This window comes from Dendropsophus ebraccatus, chromosome 12, assembly GCF_027789765.1.
Source record: "Dendropsophus ebraccatus isolate aDenEbr1 chromosome 12, aDenEbr1.pat, whole genome shotgun sequence".
Taxonomy (NCBI): domain Eukaryota; kingdom Metazoa; phylum Chordata; class Amphibia; order Anura; family Hylidae; genus Dendropsophus; species Dendropsophus ebraccatus.
The window spans coordinates 48,268,923-48,286,670 of record NC_091465.1 but is presented as its reverse complement, the minus strand read 5'-3'; the positions used below and the strand labels follow the sequence as shown (position 1 = coordinate 48,286,670).

Genomic DNA, 17,748 nt, shown 5'->3' with positions numbered 1-17,748 from the left:
ATTAGAATAAATAAAAAATAAATAAATTCAAGGTTCACAGGTTTTTAAGCAACCTATCCTGGGCCGAGCTTAGGTCCCCTGCAAAAATGCTGGAGTCTCATATTGACTTCAATGGGGTTTGTTACTCGAAACGAGCACCCGAGCATTGGGAAATATTCGACTCGAGTATCGAGCACCCGAGCATTTTAGTACTCGCTCATCACTAATAAACATATATATTGTTTACATCTGTCCCCTCACTCATTTTGTGTGTACAGTTCTGTTTCATGCTTCCTTCCTTTTTATGTGAGTTTTTTATGAATTTCATTAATAAGGTATAATTGATTTATATATTTCTTGGACTGTCCTGCATTTCTTTAGTGATCCCTTTGTGGATCTATTTTTTTCTTTTTGATGTATATAATGCCTATACATTATTTGGGCATTCTTTAGGTTTACTGTATAAAGGCAGTATGAAATGGAAATATGTATGCATAGAGGTAAGGAGGGTGCTGGAAAAGTGCAGTACTTAAAATGTTTGTATAGTAGATGTGGCCGAAATGAGTTGCAGCTTGAAAATGTCAGTCTGGGCCAGATGAGGAAGTAAACTGAACAACTCCAATCAGAGAAAACACCCCCTGTGAGTCACTGAAAGTAATCACTGTAATCACAGTCGTTTTTATTTAGTAACAGTATGCTTGCAATATACATTATATTTTATCACTATGTAGTAGTAGCATGGTCATGATGTGATGGTAATATTTGCACTTTTTATAGTGCTAACACTGGTCTTAGTACACTGGGATTTGGTAAGTAATTTGTGAAAAATATTATACATATTATAAATATTTGCTGTTTGTATACAGGTCTTATTAGTAACTATGACTATTTAAAAACTGTAAAATTCAGTGTGTCTATAGCAAATGTGCTGGCGCAAATAATTTGCAGTCCTCGACCATGGCACAAAGAAACAGCATCCACCCCACTGCCCCAGCCTCTAGGGCTGCCCATGGCTGAATACCAGGCACTTCCAGTTGGCGGGCGAGAGGACAGAGAGACACTGTACACCAAGGGCGGATTAACTTTATCATAGGCCTCGGGCTGTTCACCAAGGCCTGGGCCCCCCCACCCCACTGTAAGTATGGCGGCACTAGCCTGGCGTTCATAGTACAGGACAGATAATGTCATGATGTCCTGATTTGTGCACAATTGCCATAAAAAAACAGTGATTTTTTGCAAATCATGGCGGAAGTGTAGCCAGGAGACAGTACACCATTGAGAGTATAAGTCTTTTTAGGTGGTCATGGGCCCCCCAGGAGCTCAGGGCCCCGGGCTGCCGCCCGAAACGCCCCTATTATAATCCACTACTGCTGTACACAGATGCAAGAGATGACAATTCAGCTGTAGCAGCAGCCACTGACGGACCTTCACAGCTACAGGAGCGTTTGAGTGGTATCCTGCAGCCGCTGATGATCCTGAGCTGAAGATCTGTTCGCAGCTGCTTTAGCTGACACTTGTCTTCTCTTGTATCTGTGCAAAGCATCTGTCTGTCCTTTCACCAACTAAAAGTGCAACTACTAATTTCTTTACTAATAATATGTGCCCTCTGTGCAGGGGCGTAGCTAGGGGTTCAGCCTAGGGGGGGTTAGTGAGTCTGAGTGGGCCCCCAACCTATTATGTTACCCATAGGGAACCTCAGTAGACCCCAAACAAATAGAGGTGTAAGTAAAGTGCAGACACATCCAGTGACTCACAGGTGACGTCTTCTCTGATGAGAGTGGGTCAGGTTTCCTTTTCTTTTTCATTGTGAAGACTCTTCTAACCACAAATCATCACAGCAGTATTTGCCAGACAAACATCTTCAGCACCTTACTTTTACAGCACCTTTAACCACCTCTGTACAAACTCTCCATCATAGTGCCCTTAAACAGTAACAGAGACTTGTTTGAAGACCAATCTGTAGTCATTTTTCCTTTTCTGTGCTTCTTTCTATACTTAGATCCCTTCTTTATGCCTGTATCTGTAGTTAGGATCCATCATTGTGTCCTCATCTGTAGTAAGACATCCTCTTCATGCCCCATCTGTAGTTGTGTTCCCTCTCTTTGCCCTCTTTACCCCTTTGTCCTAATGAACTGTACCACCGCCCCCTGTATAAACTGTGCCTCTTATGAACTGTTTTTATATTAAATAGTGCCACTGTCCCCGTATTATACTGTGCCCACAATTTAGTTTGCCACTGCCTACCTAATAAACTATATTACTACTGCCCTCCAATGTACTGTACCACTGCCCCCTGTAATGTACCGTACCACTGTCCTCTCTCATGTACTGTACCACTGTCCTCTAATGTACTGTACCACTGTCCTCTCTAATGTATTGTACCACTGTCCTCTCTCATGTACTGTACCACTGTCCTCTCTCATGTACTGTACCACTGTCCTCTCTAATGTACTGTACCACTGTCCTCTAATGTACTGTACCACTGTCCTCTAATGTGCTGTACCTCTGTCCTCTAATGTGCTGTACCACTGTCCTCTAATGTACTGTACCACTGTCCTCTCTAATGTACTGTACCACTGTCCCCTCTAATGTACTGTACCACTGTCCTCTCTCATGTACTGTACCACTGTCCTCTCTAATGTACTGTACCACTGTCCTCTAATGTACTGTACCACTGTCCTCTCTAATGTACTGTACCACTGTCCCCTCTAATGTACTGTACCACTGCCCTCTAATGTACTGTACCACTGTCCCCTCTAATGTACTGTACCACTGTCCTCTCTCATGTACTGTACCACTGTCCTTCCCTAATGTGCTGTACCACTGCCCTCTAATGTACTGTACCACTGTCCCCTCTAATGTACTGTACCACTGCCCTCTAATGTACTTTACCACTGCCCTCTAATGTACTGTACCACTGCCCTCTAATGTACTGTACCACTGTCCTTCCCTAATGTGCTGTACCACTGTCCCCTCTAATGTACTGTACCACTGCCCTCTAATGTACTGTACCACTGTCCTTCCCTAATGTGCTGTACCACTGTCCCCTCTAATGTACTGTACCACTGTCCCCTCTAATGTACTTTACTACTGACCTCCTAAATCATTGTTTTCCAACCAGTGTCTCCTCAGCTGTTCCTTAACTACAACCTCCATTATGTCAGGACATGATGGGAGTTCTAGTCTTGTAGCGACTGAAGGGTCACATGTTGGAGAACACTATACTAAATAAACCTCCCTCCTAAATTATGGTTTCCCTACCCGTGGCAAAACTACAACTCCCATTGTACCCTGGTGGCAGGACATGATGAGAGGTTTAGTTTGGTAACAGCTCAGGAGCCACTGTTAGGAAGCAATCATTTAGGGGTACAGTTTATTTAGTAAAGTATTCTGCAACATGTGACCCTCCTGCTGTTCCTAAACTACAATCCCCACTATCTCCTGCCAGAAGGGCATGATGGGAGCTGTAGTTTTGTCACAGGTTTGAGAACACTACTAAATAAACTCTACCTATGTGTATACACTCCAGCCGGGATTCCTCAGAAGGCAGTACTACATAAGTTCCGTAGAAATCACGGCCATTGTTACAACGGCCATGATTACTACGGAACTTACTGTATGTAGTGTGAACATAGCCTTAAACACTAAGTTTTACTTATCTCTTCTTACATCACCCAGGGACACACACACACACATCCCATGCACCCAGGACACACACATCTCATGCACCCAGGACCCACACACATCCCATACACCCAGGGACACACACACACATCCCATGCACCCAGGGACACACACATCCCATGCACCCAGGGACACACACACACACACACACACACACATCCCATGCACCCAGGACACACACATCTCATGCACCCAGGGACACACACACATCCCATGCACCCAGGGACACACACACATCCCATGCACCCAGGGACACACACACATCTCATGCACCCAGGACACACACATCTCATGCACCCAGGACACACATATCTCATGCACCCAGGACACACACATCTCATGCACCCAGGACACACACATCTCATGCACCCAGGACACACACACATCTCATGCACCCAGGACACACACACATCCCATGCACCCAGGACACACACATCTCATGCACCCAGGACACACACACACACATCCCATGCACCCAGGACCCACACACATCCCATGCACCCAGGACACACACATCTCATGCACCCAGGACACACACACATCCCATGCACCCAGGACACACACACATCCCATGCACCCAGGACACACACACATCTCATGCACCCAGGACACACACACATCCCATGCACCCAGGGACACACACACATCCCATGCACCCAGGACACACACATCTCATGCACCCAGGACACACACACATCCCATGCACCCAGGATACACACACATCCCATGCACCCAGGACACACACACATCCCATGCACCCAGGACACACACATCTCATGCACCCAGGACACACACACATCCCATGCACCCAGGGACACACACACATCCCATGCACCCAGGGACACACACATCTCATGCACCCAGGGCACACACATCTCATGCACCCAGGACACACACACATCCCATGCACCCAGGACACACACATCTCATGCACCCAGGACACACACATCCCATGCACCCAGGGGGACACACATCCCATGCACCCAGGGACACACACACACACACATCCCATGCACCCAGGACACACACACATCCCATGCACCCAGGACACACACACATCCCATGCACCCAGGGACACACACATCCCATGCACCCAGGACACACACATCTCATGCACCCAGGACACACACACGTCCCATGCACCCAGGACACACACACGTCCCATGCACCCAGGACACACACACATCTCATGCACCCAGGACACACACACATCCCATGCACCCAGGACACACACACGTCCCATGCACCCAGGACACACAGCACTTACTGTAATTGCAGGGAAGCTCTGAGGGGGCCATGTGGTGCAGTTCTCTGATCTTCTCCTCACAGTCGGACTCTGGGCCCCTCCTCTTCTTCTGTCCCGACATCCAGGAGAGCAGGAAGCAGCCGGAGGAGGTAGTGAGGGAGTGGGGGAGGGGCCCGGGCTGTGAGAAGGGGGTCCTGTCTGTGTCTCTTCTGCCCTGGTATAGAGTGAGCAGACACACAGACAGGAAGCTGCAGTGTCTGCCCTGAGTGCAGCGGCCACTACTTCCGGGCAGCCTTAAAGTGGCAGAGCAGCCTAATTAACATCCGGCCTCTGCGGCCCTTAAGTGTACTGGGGGGGACCGGCCCGGGGGGCCCCCAGCCTTGGTGGGCCCGGGGGCGACCGCCCCCTTTGCCCCCCTCTAATTTCGCTACTGCCTCTGTGGCATTGCACTGTGGAGTCCCTCCTCCCCTCCCATCTCCTCCTTCCAGAAAGCTCCTCAGTGGCCCTCTGTATCAGGTTGTTCTGGGAGCAGTGGTGGCAGGGAGTTAATCCTCAATGATCTGTAGCCTATTACAGCTCATTAAGGGTTAACTCCCTTCTACCACTGCTCCCAGAACAACCTGAGCAACCTGATACATTTTCTCCATAGCAGAAGGGGGTGACTGTATCCAGGTGACTGATGAGTTACCCACAGGATAGCTCAACAGTCACTGGTCGTGTGCCAACACCTGGCACCTACTGTGATCAGCTTTTTGGTGCCCACACTACACAGTAAATGGCGTTTGTATCTATTTATTGTGTAGCAGTGGTGGGCTGTAATTGCAGCCAAGCTCCTATTCACTTGAATGGGAGCTGAACTGCAGTTACACATCGCCACCGCTACACAACGAATGGAGGCAAAAGGTGCCCATAATGCTGTTAAGATGTCGCTACTGTATATGACCATCTAGGCTACATGACTGCAAGTCTGGTGACTGCCAGTCTCTTGCAATGAGTTAGCAACAAGGGTAGTCACATGAGTGAGATGCATGGGCACACCAGAAATTTACATGCTTTAATATGAAACCGGAATGGTCCCTCTCATGTGGCTCATAAAAAAGGTAAAAATATGTGCAAAATAATTGAGGGGTTAAACAATAATTTCAAAACTAATACAATAGTATAAATATAGTAAGCTCCCTAGCTAAATGCTTACATGCATATAACAATTAGCCACCTCAGTGGAACAATCCTACATAAAATAAACATTTACCATACAACTAGCTCAGTGGAAAAAAGACATAGAGGGGCCCTATTCCCTGCCCCACGCATATCACAAGAGGACACGGCTAGCTTTCGGATATGTTTAGCTTACGTAGGATGGTTTACCTACAGTGGTATTTTTTTTGCTATATAAATGTATAAATTCAGCTATGGACTAACTGCAAATCGTACAGAGGACACTCAACAACTCAAATATTTCAGCACCAAATTTTTTTTTTAACTCATCATCAGCACAGAAGAAAACAATTGAAGACATTAAATCAATATGAAATTCAGCACATAGATGTTAAAAAAAAGTTTCATTTTATCTAGTATCTGGCCAAGAATAATCATTTGTTCTCAGATATTGAAGGTTTAATTCAAATGCAAATGATACAGGGTATTGATATGAGGCTTTTCTTTTACTCATATTACAATGGAAATGAAACAAAGCAGATTCCAACTCAGAATTATCAAAATAATATAAAAAAAAACTGGTGAAATTTGCCCATAGTAACCAATCACAGGTCAGTCTTCATATCCTGGTTAAATGAAACCTGGGCTGTTATTGGTTACTCTGGGAAAATTCCACCAGTGTTAGTATCACGTGTATTGATAATTATGGGCCTACCTTGAAATATGCTTCATTATAACTCAACTCCATTCACTTCAATGAAACTTCATCGGTACATAGTTTTGTGTTGTTGTTTTTTGCATAAAATATCAATTGTTGTTTGTAATACAGTTTTGTAATGCTGTAAAGGCAGTCTGTATCTTCATGAAGTCTATTTATGAAGATACAGACTGCCATTGCAGTCTGTATCTTATGTCTTACCTACTACTTCGTTTCTGTGTAAGCAAGGCGGGGTACCGCCATCTTGATGACGTCATTTGCGTTCCACCGCTGGAATGCAAGTTACGTCATCAAGATGGCGGCGCCCGGCCTTTCTTACACAGAAACAGAGGATTAGGTAAAGTACAAGATACAGACTGTAAAGGCAGTCTGTATCTTCATGAAGTCTATTTATGAAGATACAGACTGCCTTTGCAGTCTGTATCTTATGTCTTACCTACTATTTCGTTTCGGTGCAGCAGGGCCTGCTGCACCGGCACGGAGTAGTAGGTAACGCATAAGATACAGACTGCAAAGGCAGTCTGTATCTTCATAAATAGACTTCATAAAGATACAGACTGCCTTTACAGTTTCATACTTTACTTAATCCGCTTCTTTGGTGTAGCCAGGCCGGGCGGCCGCCATCTTGAAGATGTAACTTGCGTTCCAGAATGGGAAAAGACAGGAGGGATTAAAACCATGTGCACTCAGGTGTCTCCTGCTAATTGCGGTCATGTAGGTCTCACCAGGAGGAGTGCAAAACATGGAGAAAAGAGAGAAACAAAATGCGGTTCAGGGAAGAAAAAGAGCGCTGCACCTCACACCTATGGCTGATACTCGTGCCCCTAGGCTAAATAAAAAACACATCAGAATTGTGTGTATGAATTGATCAAGCCATACTGCCCCATGTACCATCGTGCAGGTATCTGATACACATGGGTCCCTACAATAAGTCCACACCGTGCCAGTCAGTGGCCACCAACCCTGCAGGCGTGCACAGTCAGGGAACGGGGGCCATGGGACGGCCCTGCGACCCCCATGCCACAGGACCAGACCCAAAAACACCACACCAGAACCCAGCCAGCACCGCCAGCGGAGAAGGTCGCCCCCAAACAGCACAAGTCTGGATGAGGTATTGCGTTCACCATAGCTGCTGCAAACAGAATGGGAAAAGACAGGAGGGATTAAAACCATGTGCACTCAGGTGTCTCCTGCTAATTGCGGTCATGTGGGTCTCACCAGGAGGAGTGCAAAACACGGAGAAAAGTCAGCCGTGGGTACGATGTGCAGCCTTTTCTGTCTTTTTGGCTTGTGCATATATTATTGTACCTATATTTAAAATTTTTAATAAAAAATATTGCATGAAAAAAATAAAAAAAACTGGACCAATGTACTATACAGCAAAGTATGGTGCAATTTCAATTTGTACCGTAGAAAGAAATCATTGGCGCTCTGGAACGTGTTGTTACATATGATGAAACCTTTACTTGTGTTATATGAACTCCCAAGTCTAATTCTTAGCTGTGCCAAAAGAGGATTTCATGTTAGCTTTTCATGTTCATATTTGTGTTCTTACATAAGAGCTTTGTTTATTGCACCTACTCCCAGAGAACCCTTTTATTGTAGTAGGTGGCTCTATAGTGTCAGTAGGAAGGGATTTGTAGAAAAGCATTTCATTTTTCCCACCAAGTCTATTTCCAGCAGAATCGCAGCCATGAGAACAATCATTTCTAGACAAGAGGTAATCTTTTGTGCATTTGGAAGCATTTATCCATTATAAATTGTATTGCGCATTAAACTGTTTTCAATCATCTCTGATGTGTATAATAAACAGGACTAGCCCGGGAGAAATAAGTGGTGAAGGACACTACAAAGGTATACACAAATGTAGGTAATGGTGTTGGCTTTCTACTCTCCCAAATACAATATGTTCTACAAACAGGGGAACCCTTGACATGGCAGGGGAAATGCCATATAATGCAATTACATATTTGTATAGCTTTTATATTGTTTTTTTTTTGTTTGGTGGAGTTTTATTAAATATTTTATCTTATTTATTTGTTTCTAGTTGGGGAGGCTAGAAATCTGATTCCCATGGATCCGAATGGTTTGTCAGATCCTTATGTGAAACTGAAGCTCATACCTGATCCAAAGAACTTGACCAAACAGAAAACCAGGACTGTCAAATCAACTCTTAACCCACTGTGGAATGAGGCCTTTATTTTGTACGTAAACATATTTTCTTTTGTGTGATGAATTAGTAGGCGTTAGCATCTCGAATATTAAATAAGTGGCTACATCAAGCAATACATGTAATATTCAGTCATGCAAATTAAATGATATAAAATCAAATTATGTCCCATATCTCAACTAGTCATACTGTATTGCCTTACAATGCCTGACACACAAACATTTAGTACATGTTGTGTAAGGATTCAAAAGTATTATTCCTGTAAACCTCCACATAGACCAAGATACAATAATGCATCAAGAATTCTTCCATGTTGACTGAAAAACAACCATATGCCTACTATATTCCACACAGACATAGATAACAATCTAGTATGCTTCTATATACTATAGACTGATCCACAAACATCTACCTCCATATAAAAATGTGGGGTCTCCACTAGAGATGAGTGACTCTACAGTAGGAACGGAGCGAATCTCTTTGTTTCTATGTGCATTCTGCTCATCCGGCTTTAAACTTTGAAGTCTGCTCTGCTCTGTGCCGCTCCTGCCCGGGTGCTGGAACAGGATAGATCAAGTCCTGGGAAACTGGGAGAAGTTTCCCAGGACTGGATCCAGCTTCTCCAGGCACCCGGGAGAAGTGGCACAGAGCAGAGCAGACTTCAAAGCTCAAAGCCGAATGAGCAGGATGCACGTAGGAACAAATAGATTCGCTCCGTTCCTACTGTGGATTCACTAATCTCTAGTATCCACCATCTAGAAGTCTTCGCCAGTCCTTTAACTCCTTCCAGACACTCATAGTAACAACTTATTGAGAGGAAATGTAAACATATCTCTTGATACCAGAAGAGGCGAGTATTCAGTTGTTAAAAAGATTTATTAAAAAGAATCAGAACGTCACTCTCCAGAAAAAACAAACAAAAAGAAACTGGGGGTCTGCCTTCATACACAATAGATTGTCATCAGATCCTGCAGACATCAACTGGTTCTACCCACAAATATACCCGCTGTCAGGACTGGCAGGCGTAGACAAGACAAGAGACAGTGACCCTAGATCTGAACCCACCCACTGTCACCTGCCTACTTGCCTCGGTCGACCCTAAACGGTCGCGGACAACCACGGAGTCGGTCCCTACACTGCGTAGGTGAATACACAAAACGTAGACAGACAAACAAAACACAATGGAGGATAGTCAACTAGCAGGGTCAAAACCAAACAGACAACGCAGTACAAAATCAGAAGGAGAGCGGATAGTCAAATGTCAAGCAAGAGGTCAGAACACGGGCAGAGCAATAGCAAGGGGATTAGGACAGGGAACGCTGGGAAAAGAGTAGGGGAGCTGGGACTAGTGACAACTAATAGCCAGCGGGGAACTGAGGATCTGACTGCTTTTTATCCAGGGTAAGAGCTTAGGTCCAGCAGCTGATTGGAGCAGCCCTGATTCCAGCACCAAGCTCAGCTGAACAGACCTAGCAGTGCAGTAACCCCTGCACTGCCAGAAGTCTCACAGGCAAGGCAGGTGTGGCTGAAGTAAAACACAGTTCAGACACAATTCATATGCAAACAGACAAAAATTCAGCGCTTCCTCGGCCGCCTGGCACAGACCGAGGAGCGCAAAGTCACATTCCTAACACCCGCATTATATAAAACTGCTACTGGGGAAGGAACCCTGATCCATATGTTTCACAGGAAAACATACACTTTTCTAATATGCAGTACACATTTAAAATTCTGCTCATTTCTTATAATACACTAATGGAGGTGTCTCTCTAAACCAAGCACTTCCAACTAGCACTACCAGTGTATACCCTCTGTATACACTCCAGCCGGGATTCCATGCGGCCACATAGAAAACTGACAAGTCAGTTTTGTGCATCTGCTATTCATTGAATAGCAGCCGCACAAAACTGACAGTACAGACAATGTAAAGTCCGGCTTCGGCCACACTTAACATTATCAGCTATGGTGATTTGGAATGCGGGCATACTTGAATGCGCCTGCATTCCAAATTCAAAGAAGTGAAGTTTATTCGGCCAGTACTCTTGTACCAGCTGGCGTGAACTTCACTGACAGCGGCCCTTCAGTGACACGTCCACGTCACAGAACTGCCACTCTCTTACTTCTTAAGTGTGAACATGCCTTTGACTGAATTTTCAATGTGACAGGTTCCAGACTATTCAATTTCCTGTTATCAGTAAAGTGAGTCAGAGATGTATTCTTTGATGGGGTTTTTTTTTATCAGCCTTTTTCCGCTCTCTTAAACAAGCTTCTAAGTGGATTTTTTAAAACATTAGTTGAATTTTTATGTGCTCATCTACCAGTTTAGAGTTTAACCCAGCGGAACATGAGAAGGGCTGATAAGAATCCCATCAGAGACTTTTACCTACTCATAACTGGAAATAACATGAAGAATAGAAACAAAACTTTTTTTTTAGTAGAGGTTTATTGAGAAAGTGTTTTTGTACCCTAATAAGTTTAGCCTAGTTTGATACAAAGAGGGTCTATATAGAGTACTATACTATACAGTACATTGTTATTCACTTAGAGCAAGTGTACTGCTACTGTTCATGATACTTTTACAATACTTTCATAATTTTTTTTAATTTGATTTCTAAGCACCTTAAAGCCAGGGGATGAAGACAGACGTCTGTCTGTAGAAGTCTGGGACTGGGATCGCACGTCACGCAATGACTTTATGGGCTCCATGTCCTTTGGTGTCTCAGAAATCATGAAGAATGCTGTGGATGGCTGGTAATTCTTTTAACTCTATTGCACAGTAATGTTTCTATATATTGTAAAATAGACATTGTGTCTCTTAACATTCGGGGCTTAGTTAATGTGATGAATGAATGCAAGATATCCATGAACCTTGCCTTGCTGTGATATAGATACAAAATATAAGGCATATGTGGAATATCAGACACCAATAAATATTCCTGGAAATACCTACCTTACTTTCCTTTCTTTTTTCTTATCCTCTTTTCTCTTTTTTATATTTGTTCTCTTGTTGTTATACTTTATCCCTCCCCAATTCATTTTGACATCACTTACTGCTCTAATTTTATTTGGGATTCATAAATTGTTTTACACATAATCTTTTTAACCTCTTCATGCAACCATTTATTGTGGTTCTACTTGTTTGATTATTTTTACTTGTTGGTCGCTGGTCTTTCAATCACTCTACTGTTTCTTTCATGCTGCCATTTTTCCTGTGTCCCCTCTTCTTTGGTCCTGGTTGTTTGTCTGCCCCGTGTGTCTCTCTCAGGTACAAGCTATTGAATCAAGAAGAAGGCGAGTATTACAATGTGCCTGTATCTGATGACGCAGATGACTTTGGACTTCGACAAAAGTTCGAGGTACAGGCTTTGCCCGTACATACATTAGGGCTATAGCTTAGGTGCTAGAGCTTGAATTTTCTTTTCTTTCCATTACTCAAATATTATAACATTATATTTACATGACTTGGTAGTTTACATAGTAGAGTGAGAATTTTCTTGTCTAAGGCTGGGTTTACACACCGTATATTTCAGCCAGTATTTGGTCAGTATTTTGCAACCTCAACCAGGAGTGGATCGAAACCACAGAAAGGCTCTGTTTACACAATGTTGAAATTGAGTGGATGGCCGCCATATATTGGTAAAAAACTGCCATTATTTCAATACAACAGCCGTTGTTTTAAAATAACAGCAAATATTTGCCATTAAATAGCGGCCATCCACTCAATTTCAACATTGTGTAAACATAGTCTATCTGTGTATTTATTCCACTAATGGTTTTGGTTGCATATATAAAGACCACAATACTGACTGAAATATACTGTGTGTGAACCCAGCCTAAGTGTTCTATGAAAGAGGATGGCTTGAATCATGGAATGATTTTCCTTAACATAGTTCACTAAGCTTGCTGTGGTTTTTGAGAGGGGGGACTTCGTGAAAGAGGAGGAAGTCAACCAGAAGTAGGGCCCCAATTGTCCAAGAGCAGCTTATATGCTAGCACAAAAACCTAAAATGCCCTATAAGTGGTTCACATCTTACTAGAGCTACAGTATACTCGCTAGGGATAAAACGCTATCTACTCAAAATTCAGGTCTTTATGCTTTTCTAATTTTTGCTGCTGGCTTCACTCTGTGAGGTTATAAATGGATAATGGATAATGTTTGATATTTATAACAGATATTAAAGGAGAAATCCAGCCGAAGGAAAAAAAAATTCAAACAGCATGGGTAGAGGGGTAACATAACAAACTATCCCAATGTACCTCTCCCCTGTGCCTCTCCAGCACTGGATCATGGCCCTGGGACCCTGTCAGGGATAGCCTGCAGAGCTGACATCATGACCCAGTTGATGGACTGCCCGCTCAGCCAGTCAGTGACAGGGGTGTGGCGCTGCTGCAGTCACTGATTGGCTAAATGTGCAATCCATCAGCCGGGATGGACATATGCTATTGAAATTGAATTGATGGCTGCCGTTTAACGGCAAATAATTGCCACAATTTTAAAACAATGGTTGTCGTTTTAAAATAATGGCAATTATTTGCCATTAAATGGCGTCAATCCAATCAGTTTCAACAGTGTGTCAACATAGCCTTTCTGTGCTTTCAATCCACTCCCGGTTTTGGTTGCAAAATAATGGCCAAAATACTAAGCAAAAATACTGTGTGGGAACATAGCCTTAGGCCAGTTTCACATGTAACAGATCTGTAGCAGATTTCACGCTGAGAATTTGCAGCAAAATCCATTGTGGATTTTATTTCAGTTTACAAACTTGCAGTGGGAATGACATCCCACTGCGAGTATGTAAGTGACAGCCCCCTTAAGCCACCGGAGAATACATTACCTGCTCCTTGATCCCATTTGCTTCTGGATGTCTCGCTCAGCCAATCAGTGGCTGCGGCGGGGCAGCGCATTGATTTGCTGAGTGGGACATCCAGCTGGGAGCCCCCGAAGCAAGCCGAAGCATGAAGCAGGTAATGTATGCTCCGTTCAGTGGGGGGTTAAGGGGGCTGTCACGGGATGTCAATCCTGCTGCAAATATGTAATTTGATTAATAATGACAGGCAAGGGATCCACATGAAATCCGCTGCAGAGCCGGTGTATGTGTGTGAATCCAGCCTTACGCAATGTTCACAACATGTAAAAACAAAAACTGTATTTCACAACGACGGACATTGTTGTGCGAACAGACGTTATTTGCATTGTGGCTGTTATTTGCACAACAATGACCGGTGTTCTAAAATACGTCCGTTGCTTGCCGTATCAACCATGTACTGAATTTCAAAGATGCAGCCTACAGTAGTTTGTTCGTGATTGTTTGCTTTGAGGAAAGTGAAATAAAACTTTTAAGGTGTTTGATGAGACTAATTTTACTTTTCTTTTAGAACTTTTTAGTTCTTTTCATCCTCCCATACTATGACCTTACCATATATAATATTAAGAATATTCATAAAATACAATCATAAAAGTTTATATCATATATACAGTATATATATATATATATATATATATATATATATATATATATATATATGTGTGTGTTCCTACATAGATTTGTATCACAATTAGAGACGAGCGAGCTGTTCGGACTTTTGGTCCGAAAGCAGCTCGCTCTCTCGTCATGCCTGTGATCCCGGCCGCATAGTTGGGCTCCCAGGAATATGCGGCCAGGATATTCCAGGGAATCAATGTTGAAATCCCTGGAATATTCTGGCCGCATATTCACAGGATCGCAACTATGCGGCCAGGATCACAGGCATGACGCAAGAGCGCCGATGCCGTCGGACAAAAAGCTCAGACGGTCCGCTGATCTCTAATCAAAAAAGATGATAAAGTGAGGATTTTTGAAAAAATGGTAAGGAAAGGGTGAGAAAAATTGTGCACAGTCTCCAAACAAAATTCCTCCACTACCCTAAATAATTGAACTCGCTCATGCCGTAAAATTTCATTTTCACATTTTATGCTGTTCATTGTGAGACAACTGATAATTATGGTGCTATTTATATACATTATTTATGCCCTTTATATAATGAAAACATGTATTCTCTCCTAAAAGTGCTAATGTATTGTATAAACTTGCTTTTCACAGCAGCCAATAAATAATTTGCAAATCCAGTGTAACCAAATCTAAGATCTGTGTTTCCCTCTAGTGGTAGAAAAGAAGAAATGATTTCAAATTTTTAAATACTAAGCCATTTACTTTACTGGGCTATGATTTTTGGTAATCAGTAATATTTCCTTTTTTTTTAAATTAGTTTTTAATTATCAATTGAAGTAAAATGTAGATTATTCTGCCTTAGTGCTATAATTTACCTCTAAAGCATCTAACAGTTCCCCTGCAGTTATCACAGACATGAAACATAAGTTATTAGGTAATGTCAGCTTTCACTATTTGCTTATAGAAAATAAATTTAAAATTAGGATTATTTCACCCTTCCAAAAATTACATTTCTACTCTGGCCACATCTATGTCCACCACCAACAGGTTAACTAGTATTAGGAACATCAACCTTAAAGGGGTTATCCAGTGCTACAAAAACATGGCCACCTCATTCAGAGACAATACGGCTCTTGTCTCCAGTTCAAGTGTGGTTTGCAATTAAGCGCCATTCACTTCAATGGAACTGAGCAGAAAAACCCCACCCAAGTTGGAGACAAGAGTGGTGGTGTGTCTGGAAGAAAGTGGCCATGTTTTTGTAGTACTGGTTAATGGCTTTAAGCACCTATACGTGCAATTGCCTGCCATAACAGATATAACAACCATAGAAAGAGAGCAGACTAAGCACTAGAAGTGTGAGAGCACTGTCTATTTAAGGAGTTGTCCAATATATTTAAAAATTTCTAAACACTAGAGATGAGCAAACCTCAATTTCGCTTAGGTTTGTTTGATTTGATTACTGGCGGCTGAAAAAGTTGGATTCAGCCCCAAGGCTGCCTAGAAAAGATCAATACAGTCATAGGCCATGTTCATACGCTGTAATTCATTCGCATCTGGCCATTTTCCGACGAAAAATAAGCATTTTTGCCATGATAAATGTCCCCCCTATGTGTATACACTCTGTCCGGGATTCCATAGGAGGCATTGTTACGTATATTTTCGTAATAATCACGGCCGTTGTTGCAATCGGCAACATTGGCCAGATTATTACAAAAATATACGTAGTGTGAACATAGCCATAGGCTGTATCCATGTTTTACAGGACCACCGAGGGCTGCATCCAACCCCCTTAGCCACCGCTAGGTAAATAAAGCACGCTCGGGTTCAGACAAACCTGAACAAGTTCTGTTCTCTATTAAATACCTGTACATTCACCTGTTCAATCCCCAACACATTCTACTCTGCCACTCTTGCCCCCTCTCTCTATTGTGTTTACATCCCAGCATTAACCATATACCCTTGTCTCCTCGGCAGCCAGTCACTGGGTTCAGTGGTTTCTCTCCATACACCACTAAGGCATAGTTGCCAGCAATTTAGATTTTGCTGGGACTGTCCTTGGAAAAATAATACTCATTAGCACTCCTAGTAAGTATTTATAGTTAAACAGTGCACTGACAGAGCTAGGGGTCTAACTACTACCAGAAAGGGGGTCGGGAAGATGCTTACATGGGGTAAACTACAGGGTTACCTACTACAATTAGTGCAATTTATTTAAGGTTTGGTTTAAAAGTTTGGCGAACTCGCTAACCAAACTTTTAAAAAATTCGGTAATCTCTACACAGAATAATAATTAAAAAAAATGCTAATTGATTTTTTAGAATGTTTTTCCACCACTTTTTTTTCTCCCTGAGATAGTTACCCTCATACCCGACATGGTTTTCCTTCCACATCAGGAAGCCACCGTCATACACCCTAGTGTTATTGTAAGATCCTGGTAAAATAAAAAGGGGGTCTGCCAACAAACGTCTACATCATACAGTATGCCCAGATTAAGTTATCCTAGCATTATATAACACTGAAAATAAGGACTGGGCTCCAGTCTTATTTCTTTCCAACCTCTGTGCCTTCTTACCAGCACAACTATGTAGAAATTGTGCAACATAAACTTCTGTGGAACAAAGTTTTAGCGTTTTTAACCTCTTAATGACAATGTGTCTTTTGTCAGCGGGGCACAAGTAACCTGGCACCAGTCTCCTCTGCAGAATATCATGGGAACTTGTATGTTGCATGACAGCAGGAACCACTCTCTAACTATCAAGAGCAGAGAAACTTTCGACCCCTGTAGTTTAACCCCTTAAATTGTGAAATTGTGATTGTGTCATTTAAGTGGTTTCTGGACTTTTGTCACCCCATCAGCAACAGGGTGATGCGATGACTGGGATGCAGATAATTTTTTATAGCAGCAGGGGGTCTAATGAAGGCCCCCAGGTATGCCATATATTTGTGCCTACTTAGTTTTGTCTCCGGCAGGGCTGGTTAGGTCGCCTATCAATGTTATGTTGACAAAATAATAAACCACATTAGTAGTACAGTGTATTATATTTGTGTTCGGAAGACTAATAAAAGATAAAAATTTAAATATTCTAAATTTTAATTTTATTGTATTAAATATAAAAAAAAACACCCCCCAAAAAATACAGTTACACAATTTTCACTTAACAAAATTATTGTTATAAAACATAAAACAAATACAGTGGTACCTAGGTTCTCGAACTTAATTGGTTCCGGAAGGCAGTTCGAGAACTGAGCAGTTTGAGAACCGAGCAGTGTCTTCCCATAGGAAATAATGTAAATGTGTTTAATTGGTTCCAGTACCCACCAATAATTACCTACAGTACCCATATATTACGTTAAAAAGTGCCCA

The 17,748-nt window shown here is 42.7% G+C and overlaps 1 protein-coding gene across 1 annotated transcript in view; it reads left to right on the top strand.

The window, feature by feature from the left end:
• PRKCG (protein kinase C gamma) overlaps window positions 1-17,748 on the top strand; it is a 283,303-nt gene that overhangs the window by 192,992 nt on the left and 72,563 nt on the right. Inside the window, exons 6-8 of the mRNA XM_069946946.1 lie at window positions 8,833-8,989; window positions 11,572-11,706; window positions 12,221-12,311. Of these exons, the coding sequence (XP_069803047.1) occupies window positions 8,833-8,989; window positions 11,572-11,706; window positions 12,221-12,311 (383 nt within the window). The remainder of the gene's footprint in view (window positions 1-8,832; window positions 8,990-11,571; window positions 11,707-12,220; window positions 12,312-17,748) is intronic.